Raw genomic sequence first — 26,410 nt, forward strand, 5'->3', positions numbered from 1 at the left:
GGATCCACCTCGACTGCTTGCCACCAGTCCCAGCACTTGCTCCAGAATGATTTGCATTTGTAACAAAACATTAATACATGTTTCATATGGCTTGTCTTACAGTGCTGTAGATATCTACAAGTAGATATTTCTGTCTGAACCAGCTGTCTGGGCTGTTTGGAGCAGTAGAGAAGTCCAGACCATAATCCATTCAGTATTGCACCCAGGTAGTGCTGTTCATAAGTCACAGAGCAGCCCTAGATGGAAGTCTGAGATGCAGCTGTATAAACTTAAGGGAAGGGCCTCCCACTCTTTCTGACCCATCATTTGCTGTGAGACCAAACTGCTGCTCAGCATGAAATTCTTCCCAAAATCAAAGGCGTGACCTAATGGCATTTAAATTGGCCACATGCTGAAGATACAGGCCAGGAGTAAAAAGTCAGGGCCTTGTGGGAGTTGACCTCATAGCCTAAGATGAGTTGTTTTATTAGTATCCAACTGGGGAATTCTGTGTTATGGGAACTGAGAAAAAGCATTAAAGGCTCATCTTCATCCATATTGTCCCCTTTTCCTCCCTTAAGGTTGTGCAGAGCAAATTCCTTGCAAACCAGGAAACACACATTTCACGGGCAGAAAATGAAGACACAATTGAAGATGCCCTTTTACTGTTTCCCTAATCCTAATTTTACTGTTTTCCTAATTCCTGGCCAGAGCGATGTGCTCAACCTGCAGCCATCCAGGCCAGCCGTGGTCAGAAGCTGTTGCCTTGGCGCTTTTGCAACATGTGAAAGAGCCTCTCCCATCCTTCTTCCAAATGCTTACGCCCAAAGCAGCAGTATGGATCTCCTCAGTCTCCTGTCACTGTCCTCAGTCCTGGCCGCCTGTGTTTTGATGCTGCTTCTCAGCCAGTGCTGTAATTTGTAATGGTTATCAGGCCAGGTTGGACAGGGCTTGGGGCAACCTGCTCTAGTGGAAGGTGTCCCTGCCCGTGGCAGGGCGTTGGAATGGGTGAGCTTTAAGGTCCCTTCCAAGCCAAAACACTCCATGATTCCATGATCACAGCTAGGATTACACTGGGACTGAAATCAAAGAGACAAGAGAGAATCTTGTTTCCAAAGGTGATGTAAAAGCTGAAGGGACGCAGTAGGACTGTGTGCCAAAGGCTGAGGCACGCATTCATCTGAGGCAGCAGATGAATGTTCGTCCTGTGGCTCAGCCAGCACTGCTTCTTGTGCAGACTTGTATGTTGTATTGCTTCTCATTTATATGTTTCTTTAGATGGAAAAGGACATGAGAAGTGACACAGAAGAAAGCGACAAGGATGAAGAAACAGAAAAGGTTAGGGAAAAGGAGAAAAACGGGATCACGTGTTTCAGCAACGTCACAAGCAACAGTTACATCCAGAGGAATGGGTCTGAGCCACTGAACAACAGAACCCATCTTACCAACGGCCATGTCAAGGAAAGATAGCTACTGCGCCCATGCTTCTGATCTGCTCTGGCGTTAGCCCAGTTCAGTGTCTTTAGAAACAGTTTTGCTTATTGTATAGATAAATTGGAGTGCAATTGCAGTATCATAGCTGAATTCCTGCTTCCTGCAAACAGAAGTGTTTAAGGTCAGTGATAGTTGAAGGACGTTTTTGGTCTTTCTTCAATACAAGCTTACTGTAGCTGGTAGCCTTGAAGCAGCTAGAAAGGGATCAAAGCGGTTTGACTTGGGTTAGGCTGTGCCACACTCGTTGTTAAATGTGTTAATCTTGAAGAATGCTTTCTAAAAACAAAAAAAGAGGTGGATAAACTCTGACAGCGTCAAGTTTGAACCACCTAATGCTGTGTGAAAGGGCCTTTACCAGCCCCTGGAGGCCCTGGCCCATTGCCACTAATGGTTATGGCTAACAAGTAAGTGTGAGGCTCCAAATCTTAATGTGGGGAAACCTTTGAGAAGGCAGGTGCCCCTACACAGAAGATTAAAACTGAGCACAGTGAAATGGAAGCTTTGGAAACACAGAGGAGAATACCTTTGCTTCTCAAAGGAAATGCTGCTGTGTGTGCCCCGTGACCAGTTTTGTAACGGCATGGATCTCGGCCTCTTCTGTTACCAGCATTATTGGCACAGAAGTGTGAACTCCAGAGGCCAGATTGAGAAAGTGCCCACCCAAATCATAGCTGGAAGAGCTGGAAAATCCAGACAGCTGTGTCTCAACTGTCAGGTAATCCTTTAAGCCTGCCTTGGAGGTAAACGCAGCAGCAGGAGGAGGGAGGTGACAAGAAAGGAGGTATTCTAGAAGTCCACACTGATTTAAGTGCTCATGTTTTCACCTAGTGTGATTGGCCCAGCAGGAAATGTTTACAGAGTCAGCTTGTGGCAAGAAGGGAATACAGTTCCCCTGTCCTCAGAGGAAAAAGGATCCAGAGAAGGTCTGCTGAACCTTATGGAATAATGCTTTAATGTGGCCTTCTAACTCTAGGGCCTTAGCCTAGATGGATCGAGAAAAGCAAGTTTAAAGCAGTAGTCCATGAAGTCATGATGCAGTTCTGATTCAGTTTTAGATGTCTTAGGTCTTACATCCTGTGTAGTCTTAGACTTTGAATTCTGTAATACCTTAAAAGAGTTAAATTCGTATGACATGAATTTCTGGTTTATAGATCAATTACTCTATGAAACCAAAGTATTTACAGCTTCATTGCAATGAGTGCAGGGACTTTGCCAAGGCCATGCTGCCACTTTCCTGTATGTGTCCAGTAAGAACCAGTGCTCACTGGGGAAGGACATGCACCAAGGAAACACTTGACTTCAGAAGCACGTGTTTGAAAGGCAAGTGACAGCATAGAAGGGGGTTTTCAGCAACCCACTTGGTTCACCTGAGATGTGGCTGAGAGAGCTTTGATCTGAGCTTGTATGTGCTCATCTTGGGTTTCAGGTAAAGTACTCTGGATCCCTTCACAGGGGGAAAAGTGGTTCCAGTGGGGGGGCATTCCAGGGCGGTAACATGCTCTGGGAGGAGAGCATCTGTTCCTGCATCATCCTTTACATTCGTATTTGCTGAAGATAGTTTCTCTCTGAAGCCTTGAGCTAATTTGATGTTTAAAGCACATCTTCTGTATCCCGTCATGTTCCTTTAATCTGAGTCCACAACCCTGCCACTCCTCTGCGGGTGATGCGTGCAGGAGGGATGGTTGCGGATCATTTTGTACTACTGATTGTAAACAGTCTTTATAAATGACTTTTGAAAGGTTGGAGAGTCTGGGCTCTTTTGTGCTGCTTTCGCCAGCAGGAGGTAACCTGCCTCGGTTGCACCTTGTTGCTGGATGTGTGACAAGGAGACACATTCGGGTGCCATTCTTCTTGGAAGAAAGGAGCCACACATGGCTGTGCTGCCATTCAGCGAGACCTGGACAGGCTGGAGAGTTGGGCGGGGAGAAACTTGATGAAATTTAACAAGGGCAAGTGTAGAGTCTTGCATCTGGGGAAGAACAACCCCATGTACCAGTACAGGTTGGGGGGTGACCTGCTGGAAAGTAGCGAAGGGGAAAGGGACCTGGGGGTCCTGGTGGATAGGAGGATGACCATGAGCCAGCAATGTGCTCTTGCGGCCAAGGCGGCAAATGGCATCTTAGGGTGCATTAGAAAGGGAGTGGTTAGTAGGTCAAGAGAGGTTCTCCTCCCCCTCTACTCAGCCTTGGTGAGGCCGCATCTGGAATATTGCGTCCAGTTCTGGGCCCCTCTGTTCAAGAAGGACAGGGAATTGCTTGAAGGAGTCCAGCGCAGAGCCACAAAGATGATTAAGGGAGTGGAACATCTCCCTTATGAGGAGAGGCTGAGGGAGCTGGGTCTCTTTAGCTTGGAGAAGAGGAGACTGAGGGGTGACCTCATCAATGTTTACAAATATGTGAAGGGTAGGTGTCGGGATGATGGAGCTAGGCTTTTTTCAGTGATATCCAGTGATAGGACAAGGGGCAATGGGTGTAAACTGGAGCATAGGAAGTTCCACGTTAACATCAGGAAGAACTTCTTTACTGTAAGAGTGACAGAGCACTGGAACAGGTTGCCCAGGGGGGTTGTGGAGTCTCCTACACTGGAGATATTCAAGGCCCGCCTGGACAAGTTCCTGTGTGATGTACTGTAGGTTACCCTGCTCTTGCGGGGGGGTTGGACTGGATGATCTTTTGAGGTCCCTTCCAACCCTTGGGATTCTGTGATTCCTCCTTTTTCCTCCTTGTCCTCCAGGCTCTTTGCTTGCCTGATTCACTGTGGTCGTACCTGGCTGAGGTAGGTGCCAGTTAAAAGTGGGGGGTTTTGGATATACAGCTCTGCTGCTATTGCTGCTCTGAAGGCAGCAGGAAAGACTGAAGAGCAACGCAGGAGGGCAGAAACCATACTTTATTTTTAGCACGAGATTGCCTTATCTTGTCTTTACCCCGGGCAGGGGGGGGGATAATGTTTCCAGAGACCTCACAGGAGCAAAGGCTGAGTTAATTTTAACCGCCTGGCGGTCAAGAAGCATGGAGCCTGCACAAGAACCGGAGGAGCTGGGGCCTCAGGCAGAAGCGGCTGCGGACACGGTTCTGGAGGTCGGAGGGAGCCTGTTCCAGGTCAGCCGCAGGGCACTTTCCATCCACAGCCGTTATTTCGAAGCCATGTTTTTCGGGGGAGCACGAGAGAGCTCTCAGCACCACATTGTGATCAGAGGGGTCGAGGCCGTGGTCTTCCGGGCGCTGCTTGAGTTCACTCGCACAGCCCAAGTGCTCCTAGAGCAGGAAACGGTGACCAGCTTACTGGAAGCAGCCGATTTCTTCCAGTTTGACAGAGTGAAACTGTTGTGTGAGAAGTTTCTGGAGAGGGAGCTGCACGTTTCCAACTGCCTGGGCCTCATGAGCTACGCGCAGCAGTTTGCCTTCGTCGAGCTCTACGCCTCTGCTATGAACGTGGCTCTCACTCACTGGGGGGACGTGGTGTGCCAGGAGGAATTCAAGGCGCTACCCAAAGCAACGCTGCTGCAGCTCCTACGAAGCGATGAGCTCTTTGTTTCCCGGGAAGATGTGGTTTTTGACAGTGTGATGAGGTGGGTCCTGGAGGACCCGGCGACAAGAGAGGAGCATTTCCTGGAGCTCGTGGGCCACGTCAGGGTGGCTTTTCTGAGCCTCTCCTTCCTCGACTTCTTGGTGAAGCGCTGCAAGCGCTCTGGGGAGGCAGACGCCTTCTCCAGCCTCATCAAGAAGTTAGAGCTGTCCCCTCCGCCCAGCTGGCAGAGCACAGAACTGCGTCCTCATGCAGGTCGGAGCTATGACACCCTCTATGTGCTGGGAGGAAAGCATGACAAGGACCAGCAAGAACTATTCCTCTTTCACCCTAAAACGGGGACCTGGCAGGCTTGTTCTCCACTGCAGCGCAGGAACCTCACCCAGTACGCAGTGGCAGCAGTAGGTAACTCCCAGAGAAGTGGGACTGAGCAAATGCAGACAGAAGTTGAGGCTGAGAGCCCCAAGGGTAGGGAATTCAGTCGCTTTTCCGGTAGATCGGTGCTGTTCAGCATTGCTAAAACCTCACTCGTATTTGTGCTTATATTCAGGCAAAGAATGGTTTTGTTTTCCTTAGTCCTGGGAGCGTGTTAGAGAAGGGTGAATATTGCTTTTCATTTAGCAGAAACTATTGAAGCAGAGTATCATGGAACGGTTTGGGTTGGAAGGGACCTTAAGACCATCCAGTTCCAACCCCCTGCCACGGGCAGGGACACCTCCCACTAGAGCAGCTTGCTCCAAGCACCCTCACAGGGAAGAGCTTCTTCCTAATACATTACCTCCATTAGCGTTATCTGCAGTGAGTCCAACGACTTCACTGAAGGGGTATTTTTGGCCCCCTCTTTCATGGTGGTTTTGACACACGGTGACTTCCAATTTGTAGTTGCCATGAACTTAAACTTGCCATGGATTTTGTGAAATCTTCATGCTTTGAAGACTTCCAGGACAGCTCAGTGCCGTGGCTTCCCTCATCTAGTGCTGGTGATGGTGCCACTTCAAGTGGGAGCCTGGCTATCAGATCCCGAGAGGTTCTTCGCAGGCAGTGTCTGCATGCTTCTGTTGAAGAGCAGGAGCAGACCTCGGAGGACACTTCCTGCGAGGACTCCAATACTGCAAACCGATAGAAAGAGCAGTCATTTTCTCTCCTCATCTTGCACCTCACTGGTACAGCCCAGGCAGAGATGAGAGCTGTAGCTCTTGGGAGCCATTTTTAGCCTTCCTGTAACAGATACCTTCCCCTGTTGTCTTTCCAGGGAGCTTCCTGTTTGTGACAGGAGGATATTTCCGGGATGAGTTTGTATGGTATAGTGTGGATTGGGTTCTTACCTACAACTGCTTGGACAACAGCTGGCTGGAAGGCCCTGCCATGAAGAAGTCCCGCAACAGCCATTGTGCAGTAGGAGTAGGGCTCTACCTGTACGTGCTCGGAGGGAGCACGGATGAAGGGATAATCCCAGCAGTGGAGCGCATGGCTTTGGTGGACTCAGAGTGGGAAAGCATGAGTCCTATGGCTCAGCCTGTGGAGAGGGGAGACGCGGTCAGCATGGGAACCAGGATCTATGTGGTCTGCGGCCTGGATGAAAACGGACATGTCTATGATGGAGTGCAGCGGCTGAACACGGAGACAGACAGCTGGGATGTCATCTCATTCTCCCCGCTTCCAAGGTAAGAGAGAACCTTCGGGGGCCTGGCAGGAGAGGAGAGGTTCTAGTGTTGCTCCTGCTCCAAGAAGAGAAATGCAGAAGTCCACCAACACTTGTATGATTCTCCATTAAAAGGGACTCGTGATTTGAGGACCGAGGTCCCACTGAATGCTTCAGGGCCAGATCTTTCTGTTGATTCTGATCAAGGGTTTCTTCCCTCCCAGGTATGATCTCTGCATCACATCACTAAATGGTGCTTTATACACCATAGGAGGAGGAGCTTTTCGATTCGATGTGGAGACAGATGAATGGACCCAGGTGGATGAGGAATGCCTGACCCGCAAGTTCTTCATGGGATGCAGCACTGTGAATGGACGAATTTATCTCCTTGGCCAGAGGAAGGGGAACGGTGCCCTCCCCACTGTAGTCCTCTTTGATCCCTACACTGATATGTGCCAGGTCATTGATAACAAGCTCCCTTGTCCCCTTCCTATTAATGGATGTGTTTCTGTGCGAAGATTTGATACAAGGGCATGAGCCAGGCCAGATCCAGCCTGACCAGGAAGAAAAAGTCCAGTGCTTTCCGGCTGATGGGAGTCAGATTGCGTCAGGTTTGGGCTAAGGAATGAGCTGGAGAACAGCTCTGTTCTTTCATAACTGTCTTATTTTTGCTACCTGGCAAATGAACTTGAAGCAAAAGCTCCTGGAGCTGTTGTGTCTGCATAAGGATGGCATCATTGAAGAGTGGTCAGTGCTAGCATGGTACATAAACACCTCAGGGTTGATGCTAAATAAAGGGCTGCTGTGACCTTGAACCTCTGTGGTGCCCTGTCCATTGCCCAACTTGGAGAGGCAGGAAAGTCGTTGCATCAGTGCTGGAAAATAGTGTAGGAGTGAAATGAGAAATCAAATGTGTGTCAAGAGAACCTTTGGGAGGATGGATGAGCTCTTAGTGCTGTAGGACAGAGCAAACAAACCCCAACCAGCCACTGGAGTGGAGCCATACCCAGTGACAGCATCATTTCAGCCTGAAATAAGGAAGGTTCCCAGGTTATATGATTCTGGCTAAAATTACCTTTATTCCAGGCTGGAAAGCACTGCAGAAGGAGGGAGGCTGTTCTGGATTTATGCATTTGACAAGGGCCTGTAGGGACAGGCCAAGGGGAATGGCTTAAACCTGCCCGAGGGGAGACTGAGATGAGCTCTTAGGCAGAAGCTCTTCCCTGCGAGGGTGCTGAGGCGCTGGCACAGGGTGCCCAGAGAAGCTGTGGCTGCCCCATCCCTGGCAGTGCTCAAGGCCAGGTTGGACACAGGGGCTTGGAGCAAGCTGCTCCAGTGGAAGGGGTCCCTACCCGTGGTTGGAGCTGGAGGATCTTTAAGGTCCCTTCCAACCCAAACCAGGCTGTGAACCTATGACCTCCTCTACTCAGCACTCTTTAAATACCCACCAGACAAGGGACCAGATGCTGTCATCTCTCCTTGATTTCCCATCTCAGAGGGGTGCATAGGTTCTGATCTGGTCCCTCCTCACTCTGCTGTGTTCACAGCCCTCCTGAACAAATGTGACTGGATTTATAGCTGAGGACGACTGCAGTGTCAGGTGTAAAGCACCTTTTCAGACTAAAGCCCAGACATTTAGGAACAGATTCAGTTGTATTTATTTACTCAAAAAATCCTCAAATCCTGTTATTTCTTCAGTATAAAAGAAATAAAAATGTTTACTTACAAATCAAGTTCCAACAAGCAGAACCACAAGTGGATAGCCACAATATAAAAATACGCAGTATTTCCAGACGCTGCCTACGACTGAACATTAGGATCTTAAATATTCTTCCCCTAAAATTCCCAGGATCAGATAGGTACTTCCACAAGGTTCATGTCCTTTAGCCAAGAATCATCCTAGAAGTTAGTCCAGTCCTCCTGTAGAAACATGGGAGCTTTCTGATGGACAGATCCCAGCCCCAAGGCCTGAAACAAGTGCTAGAAAAGTTCTTCTTAGCTACAAAGCCTGTACAGGTGATGACAAGGTGCTATACAATACCAGTCGCTTTCCTGCATGTGGAGCAAGCAGGCAAAAGAGACTGAACTGAACAGCAGGAAGACTGTAGCATATTGCTTCTTAGCCGAGTACTGCTCTCTAAGAGGAAGAAAACCATGTTCTAATGTATTTAGGCTATAGATTAACTTAAATACATTTTAATGTATTTAAAAACATAAAGAATATAACCGATATTCAGGGCATTCTTTACTAATTTTATGTGGTCGTTTCGAAACTCACAAGATCAAGAGGGCCTCAGATAATTCCATGACAATATGTGACCCCCTGGCAGCTCTGAACAGTGTAGCTACACATTTACTGGGAGGGGGGAAATCAGAACGTACTTCTTACACGCCATGCCCCATCCTTGCATCATTTATGGCAAGCCACAAACATAAGAATTAACCATTCTTTCACACTAACAAACCCACATTTAAACCCCTTCCCCAACTCAGGAAGCTTCTCAACACACTGATAAGTTTTCTCTGATGATTTGCACCCTTGAAGTCATCAGAGACAATCCAAAGCAAGCACTAGCCATCTTGCTGCTGAATGAAAGGGTTTGGTATAGCCTCCATCCCATCCTGTGGGCAAATAAGAACCACAGAAGTCCCTCTGCAGACCACAAGTCCCAGCTGACGTGTGTCTTCTGTTAATTTGTACTGATCATCTGGATCTGAAGAACAGAGATCCACAGTTAAAATGGCAGCATAAGGAAAAGAAACCAAATTGCAGCAACTACAAAAGGCACTCAGAGCTGTGTGAGTTCTGTGATGAAAATGATTCTGGGGAGGGGAAGGAGCTTTATACAGGCAGCAGGTTACTTACCTCGCATGTATTCAATGGTACCGTCAAGCACAAGGTTCAGAAGAGGGTCAAATCCTTTCAAGACACCACTTGCTATTGAAGCCCACACATAAAACAAAGATTAGAGACCAAAATCAGATATACAGCAACACACAACTGCATGAAGAGCAGGTTCAGTTCTCCAGTGCTGTTCCCTCCTTCAATCAAGGTTGTGAAACAAACGAGACCACTGCCATGAAACAAGTGTGCTCTTTAGCAAAGTGCCAATGCAGGGGCACTCTGTCTGTGTGGTCAACTGGAACTCACAGGGGGTTTTAACCAATGCTTCAAAATGCTCTTCAAAACACACTAACATTTGTGTGCACAGAGGAGTTCACTGAATAAGACTACACAGAATGAGCTCCCAGTACGACAAAATACCTTTTCATTATCACTAACAGCCCAGCTCAAACGAGAGATTTACAATCCCAGGTGTCAATGAACATCTTGAAAGAACCTGGTGTGAATTGTTTGAGAAGCAAATCTAAGCCAAGGGATTCAATGGAATTGACAACTGCCCCCAGACCACCACCAAAGAAAACCACACGACCCCCAAACCCACTTCTGGGGGTAATACAGTAACTATTGTCCACTTATGAATAAGGAGGACAAGTAAGCTTGTCAGCATCAGGAGCCAGGCAAGTTTTAACAGAGTTTTAACAGCCTGCTGCCAACTTTGAGACAAGCAAGTGGTATGAGGTGGCACTGCCAGCTGCATAAAATGGACAACTGCACATACACAGCAAGGGAGGAGAAGGCAGAACAGTGACATAAGAGCCTTGGAAGCGATGAGAAGGCCTGGGGAAATGTATTGAAACAAGGATGAAGTTAACTCTGAGGGTGCTGAGGCACTGGCACAGGGTGCCCAGAGGAGCTGTGGCTGCCCCATCCCTGGCAGTGCTCAAGGCCAGGTTGGACACAGGGGCTTGGAGCAAGCTGCTCCAGTGGAAGGGGTCCCTGCCCATGGCAGGGGTTGGAACTGGATGGGCTTTAAGGTCCCTTCCAACCCAAACCAGGCTGGGATTCTGTGAGCTCCAGGCACATTTCGCACATTAAGAAATGAAAGGGATAACAGGCGAGTTAACTGTAGCACCCATAAGTCTTTCTTTGCTGCTCTAAGCGCACCCTTGCAGTGTGGAAAAACCAGCTAAAAGAAACACGACAGCTGAAGACAGTGAGAGATGAAAGAACGGCACAGGAACGAAACACTGCGATAACACCGCAGCCTGGGGTTAACGGCAAAGTAGAGAAGCTTTTACCCCGGTAACAGCAAATAACGACAAATAAAACCCACTGATGGTCTGCCCTCACAGGAAAGGAACGGGACCACACGGAAGACAAGGAGAAGCCCCATGAGCTCCATGCTGCAGAGGCGCACGCCTCACCCCGCCTCACCTTCTCTCCCACCCTGGAACTTCACCCGGATCGTTTTATCGATATACTTGGAGAGATCCAAGATACTCTCCTTCTTCTTCTTCTCTTTATCCTAAAAGAGAGGAGCAAAACCCACCTGAATGAAGAACCCCCCCCGCGCTCTCTCCCTACACCCGCTCCCACATAGAAACCCCTCACACTCCTTTCTACCGCGCGGGTACAGACACCGCGAAGGGACGGGGGACGGGCCCGGCAGCACCCACAGCCACGAACCCCCGGGCCCCACCGCGCTGAGGTAACCCGGACCGGGCCGGGCCCAACCGCGCTGAGGTAACCCGGACCGGGCCGGGCCCAACCGCGCTGAGGTAACCCGGACCGGGCCCAACCGCGCTGAGGTAACCCGGACCGGACCGGGCCCAACCGCGCTGAGGTAACCCGGACCGGGCCGGGCCCAACCGTGCTGAGGTAACCCGGACCGGGCCGGGCCCAACCGTGCTGAGGTAACCCGGGCCATGCCCAACCGCGCTGAGGTAACCGGGACCGGACCCCGGACCCCCCCACGGCCTCCTCACCGCCATCTTGCTCCCGCCGCCACCGCCGCCACTCGCCATTTCATTCGCCGCTGCCAGAAGTTACGTCGTACCTCGGCGAAGCCCATTGGTCAATGACGAACGCAGGGCGGGACTTCCGGGACGGGTTGCTGGGTTACGCGGTGCGGAAGGGGCCCGGCCCGGCCCAGGCCCGGTCGGAAACAAAGCGGGCGGCGGCGCGGCGGGCCTGGCATGGCGGCGCGGCGGCCCCGGCTGCGGGTCTGGCTGCTCCTGCAGCTCCTGCCGCAGGTGAGCTCCGGGGGGTTCGTGCCCTGCTGCTGCGCGGGGGGGACCAGGGCGGACAAAGCCGGGTGCGGGCCCGGCTCTGGTCCTGCGGCCCTGGCGGGGTCTGTGGTGCCGGAGGCCCCGGGCGGTGCGTGTCGGTGTGAGGGGCGGCTGCGGTGCGCAGGAGCAGCGCAGAGCTGGGGCCGCCCGGCGGCAGGAGGGGGCTGGAGGGGGGCAATGGTGGAGTGGCGGCCGCTTGTGCTGCTGGAAAGAAGACGGCGTCTTTTGGACGTGAGGCTGCAGCCTGTGTCTGCGCGCGTTCCGCTGCTCGGCAGCGGGTTTATGTAACAGAGCCATGGGATGGCTTGGGTGGGAAGAGGCCAGTTCCAAGCCCCTGCTGTTCCCGTGAGCAGCCCCGATCTGATTATCTCTTCTGCGAAGCACGCAGCGCATTGCGCCTGTGAAATCTCTCTGAGGGTCCGGTGCCTGAATCGGTTGATAAAGCCAGTGAAACGCAGGGGTGAGCTCGGGACAGAGGCAGGGAGGAAGGGACAAGATTGAGCCGCTGGGTTGGCTCAGGCACTCACGCTGCAGCTTCTTTGAGCTGCGGGTGAGCTGAATTCCTCCTCTCCATCTCCTTCCGTGTTTTACCTTCCGAACCCCAGAACTTGACTTTTGAGCCGTGTTAATTCACCAATATCACCAAAAACTTCACTCAGTAAGAAAAACCCAGGGAGCGTTCTGCAGTTTTAATGTATTAAATGAGCCATGGAAGGGTCTTGTGAGGTTCAGAGCAAACAAGTGCGTTCTTAATGCCACAATTAGATTGGCTCGGTTCCCTGGTAAGTTGTGCTTTACACTTGTGTTGTGTGAAAACCTTCTGCAGCTTTATATAAAGCACTTTGCTATGTGTTAGTTGTACACAGTCCCCATAAAGCTGGCATTCTTACTGAATTCCAGCTTTGCAGAGGTCTTGCTGGTGCCAGGGCGCTGTCGTTTGTATGGATGCCTGGTTGGTGAGCTATTTAATTGCAAACACTCTCCCCTTATTCATGCAGGGGAAGCGGGTAATTCCCTAATTAACTGGGAGATGTTAATTCTGTTATTTAAGGCTTGGAAGCCCATTCCTATTGAAGCTTGTTGTAGTGCTTCCTACATTATTATGTACTGTAAGAAGCCAGTATCCTAAAACACCGTATAGTTGCAAGAGCTGCTGTTTTCTGAATGCCCTTTGGGGTTCTAGGAACATGGAACAGGGTCTGCACAGATCACATTTCCTTATGGGTTAATGTAGCATATGGAATGAACTCGAGGAGCTAAGAACCATCAGAAACGTTGCCAGCATCCCAGTGCATCAGCTGCATTGTTTTGAACTTACTTTTGTTCTCTGCTACCTGGTGCCGTACAGAAAAACAAAACTGGAAGCATCAAAGCACTGTGGTACTGAAACAAGAACCTCTGCTGTTGACAGACTTCAGATGTAGGCTTAGATGCTAAGTGAGAATCGCTTTGTAACAATGTCTGTTAATCCACATTCTCCATGGACTCCGTTGTCTGGGGGCTTCCTAAAGCTCTGTACACCCTCTTCAGCTTTTAGCCCTGCTCATATCCCCTCTTAATTCCTCTCATCCTTGAGTTCTTCACTTGGCTTTTGGCATACGAAAACACAGAGCTTCTAAAATGCTTTGAACATTTCACATTAAGAACCTTTTACTCCCTTAATACTTCTTTAAAGAACATCCATTAAGTTGCTCAGAAAGCATAATTGGGTATTACTGTCCCCAGTGTTCCATTTGAGATTATTACTGAGTCCCAGTGATGGTTATTGAAATGGAAATGTAGCAACACACCCGGTACTTACTCCCTTGGTTTAGAGATCTGTAGTTTGTATCTTAGAAATGTAGCACTTTTAGCTGTGTAGATTGATTGTTTCTCAAATGCATGAAAGTGTTGGATCACAGGGAGCTGCTCCTGCAAAGCTGCCTGAAGAGTTTGGATGCAGTTTGGATACACGCGATATTCGAACCCAAGCTACTCAGAGTTTGTTTAAGCCCAGTCAGATCCTGTAACAAGAAGCAGGAAATGCTTTTCTTCTGGTCTTTTGCCTGGGTCTGTATTTTGATCTCTGTAAGTTGTTGCTCTTGGAAAATTCAAGATGATGATAATAATGGCTTCTTTTTTGCTGTGTGTTCCTTTTGGTGGGAGAGTTTTAGGTGCTCTGGATAAATAGCTGAGATAGGAGTTAAAAAATCCGCCTTGGCAAGTAGTTGGGTTTTGCTAAATATGTTTTCTCCTTATCACATACACACAATAGGATCTCGTATCTTGGGAACTTGCACTTGGCTTAAGTGGCTTTAATCTGCAGTGAAATAAACTGTGTCACCTGCTATGCTGAGCACACTTCAGGACCAGTGGAATATGTTTTAGAGCACTTAATGAACACTAGTGTCCAAAAAGTGTCTCCTCAGGGTGCAGAATAACTTGTGTGTAGTGGGGTTTGAAATAAAGAGGGAGAAATGAGAGTGATTGGTTCTTTGACTGCGCTTTTGAGCAAGATGCAACTTTGGTGCTGCCTGCAGTCATCTTCAGCATCTTGTTTCTCAGCTGCTGCCTGGAGAAACAAATATGTAAGATGTAGCTGTAAGGGTGTAACTCTATAATTATCAACTCATTAGCCTGTTTAGCTTATGAATGTTAAACTAGATGTTGTCAGATTAGTCTGTCACAACTTTCTGCCTCATTCGAAAGCAGCAGCGGTTAGGGATATTACATTGTGTTCCTCTCCAGAGCAAGGTTTCCTCAGTTCTGATAAGCACAGGGGCAGGACTGCGGGTCTCTTATGTGTTCTGCAGTAATCCAGTTTCTTACTATTGCTCCGGTTATATACTTACATGCACCATTGTAGCTGTGTTGTTTGGGATTGTTTTGGGGGGTTTTGCATTTTGTTTTCTGATAGACATCCAGTGAGGTTTCATTTGATTCTTAAACCGGTCGGTGGGTACATGGAATCTGCATAATTTATCTGTACTTGTTTGAAGTATGATAAAAATAAGAACAAATTCCACTGTACTCATTGCACAGATACTGAAACTTTGTAGAATCTTTTGTTTTTCTTTCAGATACAAAGCAGGGCAGTCAGCAGCAAGTTGCACCCATCACTTCTATTTCATGTGACCTTGTTGGGAATCTTTTACTATGTTTTCAGGTGTACTGTGAGTATGGGATGGTACATGTCCTTTCAGAGATGCCGGGCAGCAAAGGAAAAGACTACTGTATCCTCTTCAACTCTCAGTGGGCCCATTTGCCACAGGATCTGGGTAAAGCTGTAAGTACCTGGCCAAGCAGAAGAACTGGGTCAGAAATGCCTTTGGTACAGAGAAATTTCTAATTTCTAACTTGAATTCTTAGGGTTTGAAATAACTTCTTTGTTTGCTCTACTTAGAAGATATTTCTGTCTGTTAAGATCACCCTAGGCAGTGCTATGATGGCAATATTCTTTTCTACACAGCATGCTAAGGTAATAGCTATTCCTGGTTCAAAACAAAAATCTTCCTTTTGTGCTATGTGACCAATTAAATGAGAATGGCACTTACCTGTCGTTGGAAAGGAGGTTTTGTACAAAGAGATGGCTGTATAGCTGACTACTGATGTAAGACTCAAGCTGTCAGTAGCTCCAAGCTGATTCAAAAACTGCTGTCGCCAACCTGGGCATGCTTTTGTACTTTACCCCAGCCTGTGTTTGTGTTTCTAGCTGTTCATACCTCTACATCCTCTCAGCCTGCAACTCTGTGCCACCCTAGCAATTACAGCGCTTTGCTGTACTCCTCCTACATCCTGGATGCATGCATCAGAACAGCAGCAGTGCTGAAGAAAACAAATGCGAGTGCATGAACCCAAAACTTATTACCAGCAGAATTCTGTACAATAACTTGAAGCAGGGCAGGACCCTGACTAATAGAGAGGCCAGCACTGGTTTTAGCTTTTGGGTTTCTCAGAGTGCTCTATTACTCCATTACTTGAGAGTTCTAAATTGTCCTTTAGAAACTCTGGTTTCTGCTGTTGACTTCTTTTATAATTTTGTTTTATATATATATGCATTTAATTTCTTTCTTTTCAGTCACTCTTGGAACTACAGAATCAGACAGCATCTGTTTTGTGTTCTTCTTCTGATGTACCTCACGGGGGATTTAATAATCAAATCCCCATGGTGATGCGAGGGAATTGCACCTTCTATGAGAAAGTGAGGCTTGCTCAGATAAATGGAGCTCGTGGGCTGCTGATTGTTAGTAAGGAGAGACTGGTAAGCTTCCTTCTGTCTTTCCCACATTGCTGATCCTCCTCTGATGTTAGATATTGTCTTGTCTTCAGAGCTCAATGCTGGTATCCTCTTTAAAATAAATAATATGTGTGTTTATGCATGTACATACATTGCACAGCTATGCATGGAAGTAATCCATCTGGGAGAATGAGGAGGAGGGTACTCTTTTAAGTAGGAAATGCTGTGTAGAGCCCATGTCAAGTTGAGGGCTCAGAATTATCCTTGTCGTGTGAAATACTGAAATCAAAGAAGGAGGTTGGTTTATTGACTCATACTTCTACCTTGAATGAGATCTAGATCACAATGAATCCAGTGTTTTGGATTCAGCTGGAGCATCACCACTGCATGTTTTGTAAAATTAGTGGGTTTGAATACTCCAGTCAATACTAGGTGCACACATCAGTCATAAAGTCTGATATGCAAAGGATATTGCTTGAAGTTTATTTGCTGCTGTTACAGTCTTTATTGAGTTATGTTTTAGTGGAAGCAGGCATACATTTTTACTTTGAATTTTTGCTGTCATTGTGTTCCTTTCTGGAATATTTCCCAAATTAATAGAAATGGAGTTTGCAACTTTAACCTTTTGGAAGCAGTAGAAGAAATGAATATATTCTTACCTGGACTGAACTGTCTTTCAGGTTCCTCCTGGGGGCAACAGGAGTCAGTATGAAGAGATTGATATTCCTGTGGCTCTGCTCAGCTATGATGATATGTTAGATATTCGCAAGGTAAACTCGATACTGCATTCTCTGGTTTGTATTATCTCATTTAAATGAGTCACTCAACAGTTTTTGAAGTCCATCTTAAGAGCTTTGAATCTGTAGAGTGCTGTAATAATGAAGATTGTATTATTATGTTGAAAATATATATTGAAAAAACCCACATCTCTTGGGAGGCTATTTCTCACCTTGGAGCCTGGTGCTGGAAATGAATATCACTAATAGTAGAGCAAATAGATTACTCTTAAGTAGTTCTAATAAAACCTGATTCTGAGGTTGCTTAGTGAAAACTAGCTAACTGAACTTTTGCTAAGGTAACTTTCTGGAAGTGATTCATAACTTGTACTTACCTCTGCAGAATTTTGGCACCCATGTGAGAGGGGCACTGTATGCACCAAATGAGCCTGTGCTGGACTATAATATGGTGATTATATTTGTCATGGCTGTGGGGACTGTTGCAATTGGAGGCTACTGGGCAGGAAGCAGAGATGTTAAAAAGTGAGTCCCTGGATTGGAGTAAGTCAGTTTTCCTGTGTCTTTCCCAGAAAAAAAAGAATATGTGGTATTTCTCTAAGATCACTTGGTAGCTCTGCAATGAGGTTTGGAGAGCAAAGGATAACAGTGATGGGTAATACATGCTATGTTTGTTATGAGCATTGAGTTGAAATCTTACGAAGATAGGCTGAGGAAGTTGGGGCTGTTCAGCCTGGAGAAGAGAAGGTTGCTTGGAGACCTCAGAGCAGCCTTCCAGTACCTGAAGGGGGCCTATAGGGATGCTGGGGAGGGACTCTTGGTCAGGGACTGTAGTGACAGGACAAGGGGTAACGGGTTAAAACTTAAACAGGGAAAATTTAGATTGGATCTAAGGAGGAAATTCTTTCCTGTTAGGGTGCTGAGGCACTGGAATGGGTTGCCCAGGGAGGTTGTGAGTGCTCCATCCCTGGCAGTGTTCAAGGCCAGGTTGGATGAAGCCTTGGGTGGGATGGTTTAGTGTGAGGTGTCCCTGCCCATGGCAGGGGGGTTGGAACTGGATGATCTTGAGGTCCTTTCCAACCCTAACTATTCTATGATGGTTATTGTTTGCCAGTGAGGGGAGGAGGTCACCTGTGCCACCCTGATTTCTAACATTTGCTTTATATACACGACCTGACTGGAGGATTTCTTCTGAAGTCAGCAAATTATTCTGCAGTATTCTGGGTTTCTGTTGAGTTCTTAGTGAATGAAAAATAGTGCTGTTGCTAAACTAATGCAGTGCTTACTGGTTTGTGCATCACATTAGAGCTGATGTTCATACATCCATGTGAAACGTGGAGTCTCACTGACTTGAGTGGAAATCAGTGTACAGGCATTGGTGCTGTGTCATGTTTTCCAACCCCATGTTCTCACTGGAGGTTCAGTGCCCTTTTCCATCTTGTTGCGGAAGGAATGGACTGATTATAGTTCTGTTACTCTTTCAGGCGGTACATGAAGCACAAACGTGATGATGGCACAGAGAAACATGATGATGAAACAGTTGATGTGACTCCCATAATGATCTGTGTGTTTGTAGTGATGTGCTGTTCAATGCTGATCCTCCTGTATTTCTTCTATGACCACTTAGGTACTTTTAAAGTTGTATTTGTACTGATACATCTTCAATATCACTTCTTTGACATTTTATCAAAGGTATTCTCACACCTGTATTGGTCTTTATGCTATTGTTCAATTTGAGGTTAAGTAATGGGATCCAGGGTCAATTTTTTTATTGTTATAAAGATAAGTTTCTACTGATCACTTATTAAATTGATTGACAAAAGCACTTCAGAGCTTAACGCACTGGAACTTCCATCATGTTGCTAAGGAAGTTATAAAAGATGCATCTCATCTGTATTAATTCATTTTGCTACTGAGTGATTTTAAGAGTTGCCTTATGATGCTCATGTATACTCATAATGAGAAGAGAAGCACTTGATTTGTTGAAGTGGCTATTGCGTAAAGTACACCTGAGTAAACTGAGCTAGAATTAGATCCTTAAAAAGCATAGATTAGTTAACAGTCATTTCAAGGCTCTGAATTCAACTTTTCCTAGTGAGATGTAAGCCCTTATTCTCATTCAGGCTTTTTGATTTGTCTGTTCTTTATTCAGTCAACATATGGCAAAAAAGCATCTCTTACCTTATCCTACTTGAACTTACTACCTTTTCCTTCCCAGTCTACGTTATCATAGGAATATTCTGCCTGGCTGCATCAATTGGTCTTTACAGTTGTCTGTCACCCTTTGTAAGAAGATTCCCCTTGGGAAAGTGTAGGTATGTGGCAACTTCTGCATTTTTAATGGGCAGAATTAATTTTATATAATGTTGGGGAGCTGTGGGATTTACAAAGTGGTTTCAGGCTTCACAATGTTTCTAAAGGTGGAGGGGAACTGCATAGACAACTGCAGCTTTGGTGTGTTTCATTTTCAGAATCCCAAACAACAACTTGCCTTATTTCCACAAGCGACCACAGGTCCGGATGTTGCTGCTGGCAGTGTTTTGTATCTCTGTCAGTGTAGTCTGGGGAGTCTTCAGAAATGAAGATCAGTAAGTGTATACTTCAGTATCTGGGCTAGAAATCATAGTATGCTTTATAGTATAAGTGACATCCATAGAAGCCTAAACTTGGGCAGGCTGTAGAGTGATAAGAAAGAAATTAGAGACTTTCGCAGAAATTCTCATTGAAAAGCCTTATTAAAGTCTAGATAGACAATATCCTCACTGCTCTCCCCTCATCTACCAGTCATTTAATTGTAGGAGGTATTTGGTTTGATCAGGCATAACTTCCCATTTGTGAATCCGTGCTGACAGCAAGGATGTTAATAGCTTTTTGTCCAAGTAGGTCCTTAGTGAGAACAAGGTTTGGTCTGGTTTTCCTACTGCTTCCTGCAAAAATGTTACTCTTCTCTCTCTTTAGGTGGGCCTGGGTTCTGCAAGATGCTTTAGGAATTGCTTTCTGTCTTTATATGTTGAAAACAATTCGCCTGCCTACATTTAAGGTATAAAAGTTAAGTGTAGAAAGAAGTTGTTTGCTTGTGTATAGTTCAACAGAGGAGTTGCTTATAATGGGGTACATTGGCTTGGAAATGCACTTCCATTCACATGCGGTTTGGAAAAGAGTGAAGTAATGACTAAAATGTAGAGCAGTAAGTGCTATGTGATTGTTATGCATGGAGTCCTGTAGTGTTGAGCACCAGTAAATCACACACCACACGCTCATTTGTGGGGTTTTGGGGGAGGCTTGTTGTTTGGGCTTGGTTTTTGTTGGGTGTTGGGGTTTTTTTGTTCTCAAATTTGACACCCAAAAAGCATCATTCTGGTGCTTTCTTCAAACCTTCCAGAACTTACTCAGTATCCTGAGATAAAAATCAGATTAGTCATTTAGTTGCCCCTTAGGCAGCTCTTCAAACTCTGTTTCAAGTCATCTTCAGCTATAGGTTTGTTTCCCTGTACAAATTGGCTAAAGGAATGTGGATACTGTTCCAAGCTATGACCTTTTCTGTGGTGCATGCAAGAGCCAGTTCTTCCATCTAAAACGTTTAGGAATAAGTAACTTGCTCACTTGGTTTTGTTAGCTTTTTGCCTTGAATAGTCTGAAGTTGCTGATTATTTCTTTGCTGTTTACTGTTGCATCTGATGTCAATACCACGTATCTGGTCTCTTCCTTCAGGCTTGTACCTTGCTCCTCCTGGTTCTTTTTGTGTATGATGTATTCTTTGTATTTATCACACCTTTTCTAACAAAGGTAAGTGAAGTACTTCTCTAATGCCTGCTGCTTGCAGCGTGTTCCTGAATGATCCCAGACCTGCTGAGTAAAGTGCTGATTTCTAATTTCCCCTTTTTTTTCCTTTAGTCTGGGGAGAGTATAATGGTGGAGGTGGCTGCAGGTCCGACTGATTCTTCCACTCATGAAAAGGTACTACATGTAGACTGAAAGCATGCCACTAATTTCCAGCTGTTACACTTGCGACTTCTCTAGAATTCAAAGGCCACAAAGCTGAAAGGGAGATGCCAATCTGAAAAGAATTTAATGTGGAAATAAGCACTCCTGAGCTCCCTGGAAATCTGTACCAAACACAGGGGGCCCATCAGGCTTTTAGTGGTTCATCACAGCAGCTTTGATATCCTTGGGTTGTTTTTAGAAAGTATTTCATTATTTGTACCTTAAATCTGTTTTGTTAATTGTTGTCGGTAGCATTAAGAAAATATTTTAAACAGGAAAATAAAATTCAAAGAATTTATAGTGTAAAAAAAAAAAAAGAGGCATTTGCTCTATTTTGAAGTCTGCAGTTTCACTACAACAGGAACAAATGCTGGTAGGTGGTGTCAGTGTGTAGAGGAAACAGCTTTTCATAAGGCATGTGTCTCTCATTCCAAGCTCCCCATGGTCCTGAAGGTTCCACGCCTGAACTTCTCACCCTTGGCTCTGTGTGACAGGCCTTTTTCTCTTCTAGGATTTGGAGACATTTTAGTTCCAGGTATTTCTTGCTTAGCATGTGAGCATGTGAATAGTTTTACTTGTTGCACTGTAATACTAGTTTGTACCTCTTGTACTTCTGCTTCAAATGGGCAGTTTGATTTGACTGCTGCACTAGCCACCTTTTCCTGTAACAAATTCAATGCACATCAATCTTATGGTTCAGTTTCACATGCAGTGATGCCAAGAAATGTAGAGAAATCTCCAGAGTTGGTTTAGCAATTAATTTTATAGTATAAAATGTATTTAGTAGTATGGTAATAGAGGAAAAGATTTATCTATTTGGCCATGATTTGGGTACATAGGTACCTGACCACCCAAAGTGTCATCGTTTTGTTAGTCACACAACATCCAGAGTTTCTACCACATGTCCTCTCAACTTTGGCTTTAGCTAGTGTGTAGAGGCCTGCCTGGCATCACTGCAGGTGAAAACGAGTTTGCACCTTCTGGCTTTCACTTTTTTTCTGTGAAATTATGTATTTTTTTGTGGCTTTGGGAAATATGAGCTGCGTCATCCCTGGTTGTGTCCCCTCTGATCTACAATAGGCATAGACATTAACCATAAATTCCTCTGTCTTTAGTAGGAGCTGGAAGGGATTAACTTAACCTTATTCTTGTTGTGAACATGATTTTTACAGCTGTTTATTAGGAATGGGCTGGTGTTTTGTATTTAGGATCTGTGTATTTGTAGATCTTAATTTGGTTATTAGAGTGCTTCTGTTCACTGGGCTTGTGGGAGACCTGTTCTGGAGGCTGTGCAGCCTCCTGCATGATGCTCTCATGATACTTAAACACTGGGGTGCCCAAGTAAGGCTTGGAAGGCGGGGGGGGAAAGTCTTAGAAGTTCCTAGATAATTTGATGGGTTTGTGTATCTTGAAGCCATGAATGGGTTGAAAGCATGTTGTAATTGTTCTTTCCTTTCCCAGGCTTACTGGTAGCCTATTGCCATAGATTTGATATTCAGGTGCAGTCATCCAGAGTGTATTTTGTAGCCTGCACCATAGGTATGTATAAAAGTGACTGAAAAAATACTGGAGATATTGCTTTGCATATTACTTGAACAAAGTTCCTGTTAGAATGCTCCTCTAGCTCATTATTTAGTTCTTGAGCAAAGCTATATCTGAATAACGGGGTTTTGCTCGTTTTATTTCCCTTCAGCATATGGCATAGGCCTCCTTATGACCTTTGTTGCCTTGGCAATGATGCAGATGGGCCAACCTGCTCTCCTCTACTTGGTGCCCTGTACCCTCTTCACAAGCTTTGCTGTGGCTTTTTGGAGAAAGGAGCTTGCAATGTTCTGGACGGGCAGCGGCTTTGCGGTGAATACCAGTTTGATATGAGTGTCTTCAAGAAATACTAATATTATAAAAACCTAACTAGAATTAAAGTTGAGTAAAATATTGCAGTATTATCAAACCAACCCAAAGATTATTGTTGTGCTTGATTCTTTGCTTTTTTTACATACTTTTTATTTGCCTCAGGAAGGTTTAGTTTAATGTTTATGGCCATTTAAACTGGTTAGTGAGAAGTAAAGTAGATCTCATCTCTCCTTGTGGATTGGGACATAATTTTACTCGTTTAATCTATATTGAAATTATTATTAAATGTTAAAATAATGATTTCTGTTATTAAATACATCCTTAAAATATTTGTCTTCTGCTTAGGAAGGTAGAAATCTAGTTCAATATAGTAAATTATCCCCTTGTTTTGCTGGGGGCAGAAGTGAAATTAATTTGATTCCAAAAAGAGTAATTTCCATTGGGATGCATAATTCTAGATTCTGAATAATTACTTGAAGGGCAAATCTATGAAGCTAGAGGTTTCCCCCCCCCCCCCCATCGTATTTATTTTGTTATTCAACTATTTATGATAAACTTCACAACTTTCCTCTATTGTTGTGCATTGAGAGTATAGGTGTGGGGAAAACCAGAGTGTGACTAAGTGCCAAAGTGCTCTTTGCCTCTTCCTGTGTAATCAGCAGGGAATAATCAAGCAGAAAGCAATTAAACGCATTTCTGGAAGAAAAATCCCCTTGTGTACTATAAAACACAAAGATGGGATAACTATGCATGTGTCCGCAATGATAACGGAGATGATGGACCTTTAATCTTAGTCTTGTACAGCCATCACTCCTGATACCTGGGCATGGTAATTCTTGCTTTCCATCCTGCTGACTGTGATCTTCCATTTACAGAAAGACCTACCTCAGCCTCCCTTGGTGATAGCTCCTGTCAACTGCCCTGAGCTACCCAAAGACAGCAATGTACCAGCCTCTCAACAAGACACAGAGCAAATGATCAATCCGACCCTCCATGTGAAGGAGCTGCAAGGCCCCACCTCACCTGCGGAGGAACTGCCTGATACCACCACAAAGAGGGACCAGTCAGAAATTCCTATTGCACAGAGTGAGGAGGAACCAGCTGGTCAGAATAAGGACAACGGTGAAAGCAAAGGCGTAAATACAGAGCAGAAGCAGCTGGAATAAACAGTGGGATAAGAACTCCTTTTCCCTCACAAGCATATCCATGTAAAACCAGTATGTATGTAGGACTGGTTTAGTAGTGTTTGCGTTCATTGAGGAACTTCACTGGGAGTCTGATCATCAAATCCAACAAAGAATGTTCTGCCTCCGGCTTCGGTGCAGCTATACAATTCAAACATCTTTCTGAAATATGGTGCTCTACAAGGGTTCTGATGTATGGATTTCAATGCTCATTTTATTAGGGAATGCCTTTGACCGTTCCATTTTCTCTATAGCAAGGTAGTATTTACAAGTTTATTTACACAGTACTCTGTGCTTGTGTGGCTATTTTGCTGCTTTAGCATAGTGTAGGTTCACACAGAGGAAAAGCATTGAACAAGTCTGTTCCAATGCTTAATTGAGAGAAACATGATAGGGTTTGGGGGTTTTTTTAGCACTTTCCCTATTGTCACCTTTGCTTTTTCCCTACTTGTCAAAACCATTGATATAAGGGAATGCTTTAGTATAAACTCATTCAGGAAATGCAGAGAATGGTTTAATTACCAGCCTCTGAAAGGATTTATACTACCATGGTGCATTAAATGCATCTCTTAATGTTTTCATCTGTCTTTTACTCCAGGTACCTGGGTTGGTTACTAGTTTAGTTTAAAAGGCAGGACGAACGGAGCTCCAGGAAGCTTTCTAAGCACTTGTGTGAACTCTAGGGGCTGTTCTGAAAATAGAATCACAGAATCGTAGAATAAACCAGGTTGGAAAAGACCTTTAAGATCATCAGGTCCAGCCTTTAACCCCAGGACTGCCAAGGCCACCACTAAACCATGTCACTAAGGACCTTGTCTGCATGGTTTGTGAACACTTCCAGGGACACTGAAAGCAAAAGCATATTAGGAATGTTTAATGTTACAGGAGTAAAACACAAGCCAAATAGGTAAGAAAATAGGTAGTAGTACTATACAAAGCTTAACAGGCAGTATTTTTGCTGGGAAAACGTTAAAGCAGTAGAAGTTCCAGTGTTTGGGGGTTTGAGCTGCTGCTTGTTACTCATTTGAGGGATGGAATTGTGATTTCTGGTTCTGAAGAAAATCATCTGGTGATTTTATTCCCAAGGGAGCACGTACAGTGCTATAGTCAGTTGTGATTTTAAAGCTTGCTTGCTCCTCAGTAACTGCCTCAGTCATGCTTTGTCTTTGTCCCAAGAGCAGCCGAAGCATGACCTGTCAGGCTCTGGAATGAGGCTGTGAGCTGTTCGTTTGCACCTCTTGCTACATGACATTGGGAAGGACTAAATTTGTGAATTTAAACCTTTTTGGAATGCATCTGGTCTTGTTTTATACACCTGAAATTGGGCATTTTGCTGTATAACTTGATTGAGTCTTAGTACATACAGAGGGATGATGCGATTTGCAGATTATTTGTTCCATCCGAGGGTATTTGGTTTTATCAAAGGTGCCTGGCCTGTTCTACACTGCAGTTACAATCCCAGAGAGCCTCAAACACTTCCTATTAAAACTGAAAGAGGAATCTGAAGTATTGTAGGATCCTAGAATGGCATGGAAGATAGACTCTTCAGAGTCTGTGTCGTTTGCAAAAGTATTATGATAGTGACATGGTCAGAGGTGATGCTTTTAACTTGGAAGTCTCCATTGGCATGTTGAGTCGGATTCTCTTGTGATGGCTGGCTGTTAAGTTCCTGCCATTGTCTTTTTGGCTAGGTCTTCCAAAACTTTACCCTGGGCTTTTTGGATGGCAACTCCTGTTTGTGCTTCACGTTGGGTGGATACTGTCCTTTCTCTGGAATGCAAAATGCTTTCTGTAAAAACCACATTTACGGCTTCAGAGTTTGAGCAGCTTCTGCTTAAACCTTCAAGCCCTGATGCTAAGTTCATTCAATGGTGAATGTCTTGAAAGGCTTCCTGAGTCCAAAGGCCTGCACTACATCTGATCTTCGACTCACCCAATGGAAGACAGTACTAAAGAGAGCTCTTTTTCAGTCTCCTCTTTAATGGACTATGTTACTCTTGCCAGCAGTGATCTGAACCAGTTATTACTAATAAAAGCAACAGAGACATTTTCCTGAAACCTTCAGCCAGCTGGATTATGCCTTACTTTAAGCCATTGTATAAGTATGTATATTAAACTAAGAAACCAATCTTGTGTTTAAATAATGAACTTGACAAAGAGCAAGAAAACAAGTTCGGAGACTGACTCAAAGATGTGGGTTTCTTGTCTTGATTGTCTTTCGGTCATAATGTAACTTGGAATAGCTTTTTATATACCTAAAAGCCAGTAGCTTTCTAATGATGAAGTATTAAGTTTTATCATCAACTTGAACGTGTGTTTTAACATTTGTTCTCATACGCTGTGGGTTGGGTTAGGAAACACTTCCAGTTGTTTAGAACTGAATTAAAATAGAAGAATGGATGACATTTAACTTGTAGGCATTTAACAGCTGCTTTATCCCCATTGCATCCTAGGTAGGTCTGCTTGGAGCATTGTGCTTCACCTTATGGTTCTGGGAGTTTCACATGTGTTTTTAAGTATGGTTTTAGTTAGGCAATGAGGAAAAACTCCAAGAGCTCCTCGATGCAGTATCTCCAGTTAAAGTCTGAACTCTAGTACTGAGTTACATGCTGTGACTATTGCAGTACTGCACAAATCGGATGACCCTGGGTGCCAGTTTGGCTGT

General features: G+C 45.3%; 4 protein-coding genes across 7 annotated transcripts in view; 3 read left to right on the plus strand and 1 right to left on the minus strand.

The window, feature by feature from the left end:
• CERS4 (ceramide synthase 4) overlaps positions 1-3,215 on the plus strand; it is a 29,469-nt gene extending 26,254 nt beyond the window's left edge. For all 3 annotated transcript variants that reach the window (XM_065699919.1, XM_065699920.1, XM_065699921.1), the window contains one exon: positions 1,258-3,215. In XM_065699919.1, the coding sequence (XP_065555991.1) occupies positions 1,258-1,449 (192 nt within the window). In that variant the 3' untranslated portion in view covers positions 1,450-3,215. The remainder of the gene's footprint in view (positions 1-1,257) is intronic.
• A 1,196-nt stretch (positions 3,216-4,411) lies between these two features.
• On the plus strand, positions 4,412-7,455 carry LOC136024423 (kelch-like protein 24). The gene is made up of 3 exons (XM_065699738.1): positions 4,412-5,466; positions 6,251-6,662; positions 6,865-7,455. The coding sequence occupies exons 1-3, from the start codon at positions 4,482-4,484 to the stop codon at positions 7,175-7,177; spliced, it is 1,710 nt and encodes a 569-aa protein (XP_065555810.1). The 5' UTR covers positions 4,412-4,481; the 3' UTR covers positions 7,178-7,455.
• Positions 7,456-8,274: 819 nt separating this feature from the next.
• LSM7 (LSM7 homolog, U6 small nuclear RNA and mRNA degradation associated) lies at positions 8,275-11,577 on the minus strand. Its single transcript, XM_065699730.1, has 4 exons — positions 11,471-11,577; positions 10,920-11,010; positions 9,507-9,578; positions 8,275-9,354 (listed from the first exon to the last, which is right to left on the minus strand). The coding sequence occupies exons 1-4, from the start codon at positions 11,507-11,509 to the stop codon at positions 9,212-9,214; spliced, it is 345 nt and encodes a 114-aa protein (XP_065555802.1). The 5' UTR covers positions 11,510-11,577; the 3' UTR covers positions 8,275-9,211.
• A 21-nt stretch (positions 11,578-11,598) lies between these two features.
• SPPL2B (signal peptide peptidase like 2B) lies at positions 11,599-26,150 on the plus strand. Of its 2 annotated transcripts, none has more exons than XM_065699728.1 (15): positions 11,599-11,737; positions 14,919-15,038; positions 15,831-16,013; positions 16,670-16,759; positions 17,109-17,248; positions 18,208-18,350; positions 18,942-19,038; positions 19,195-19,311; positions 19,682-19,763; positions 20,435-20,509; positions 20,618-20,680; positions 21,143-21,242; positions 22,169-22,246; positions 22,401-22,561; positions 23,437-26,150. In XM_065699728.1, the coding sequence occupies exons 1-15, from the start codon at positions 11,681-11,683 to the stop codon at positions 23,725-23,727; spliced, it is 1,797 nt and encodes a 598-aa protein (XP_065555800.1). In that variant the 5' UTR covers positions 11,599-11,680; the 3' UTR covers positions 23,728-26,150. The 2 variants fall into 2 exon arrangements, with proteins under 2 accessions (XP_065555800.1, XP_065555801.1); XM_065699729.1 differs by having other exon boundaries at positions 22,401-22,629; positions 23,437-23,521.
• The last annotated feature ends 260 nt before the right edge of the window (positions 26,151-26,410 follow it).

Source organism: Lathamus discolor, chromosome 21 (genome assembly GCF_037157495.1).
Source record: "Lathamus discolor isolate bLatDis1 chromosome 21, bLatDis1.hap1, whole genome shotgun sequence".
Lineage (NCBI taxonomy): Eukaryota > Metazoa > Chordata > Aves > Psittaciformes > Psittacidae > Lathamus > Lathamus discolor.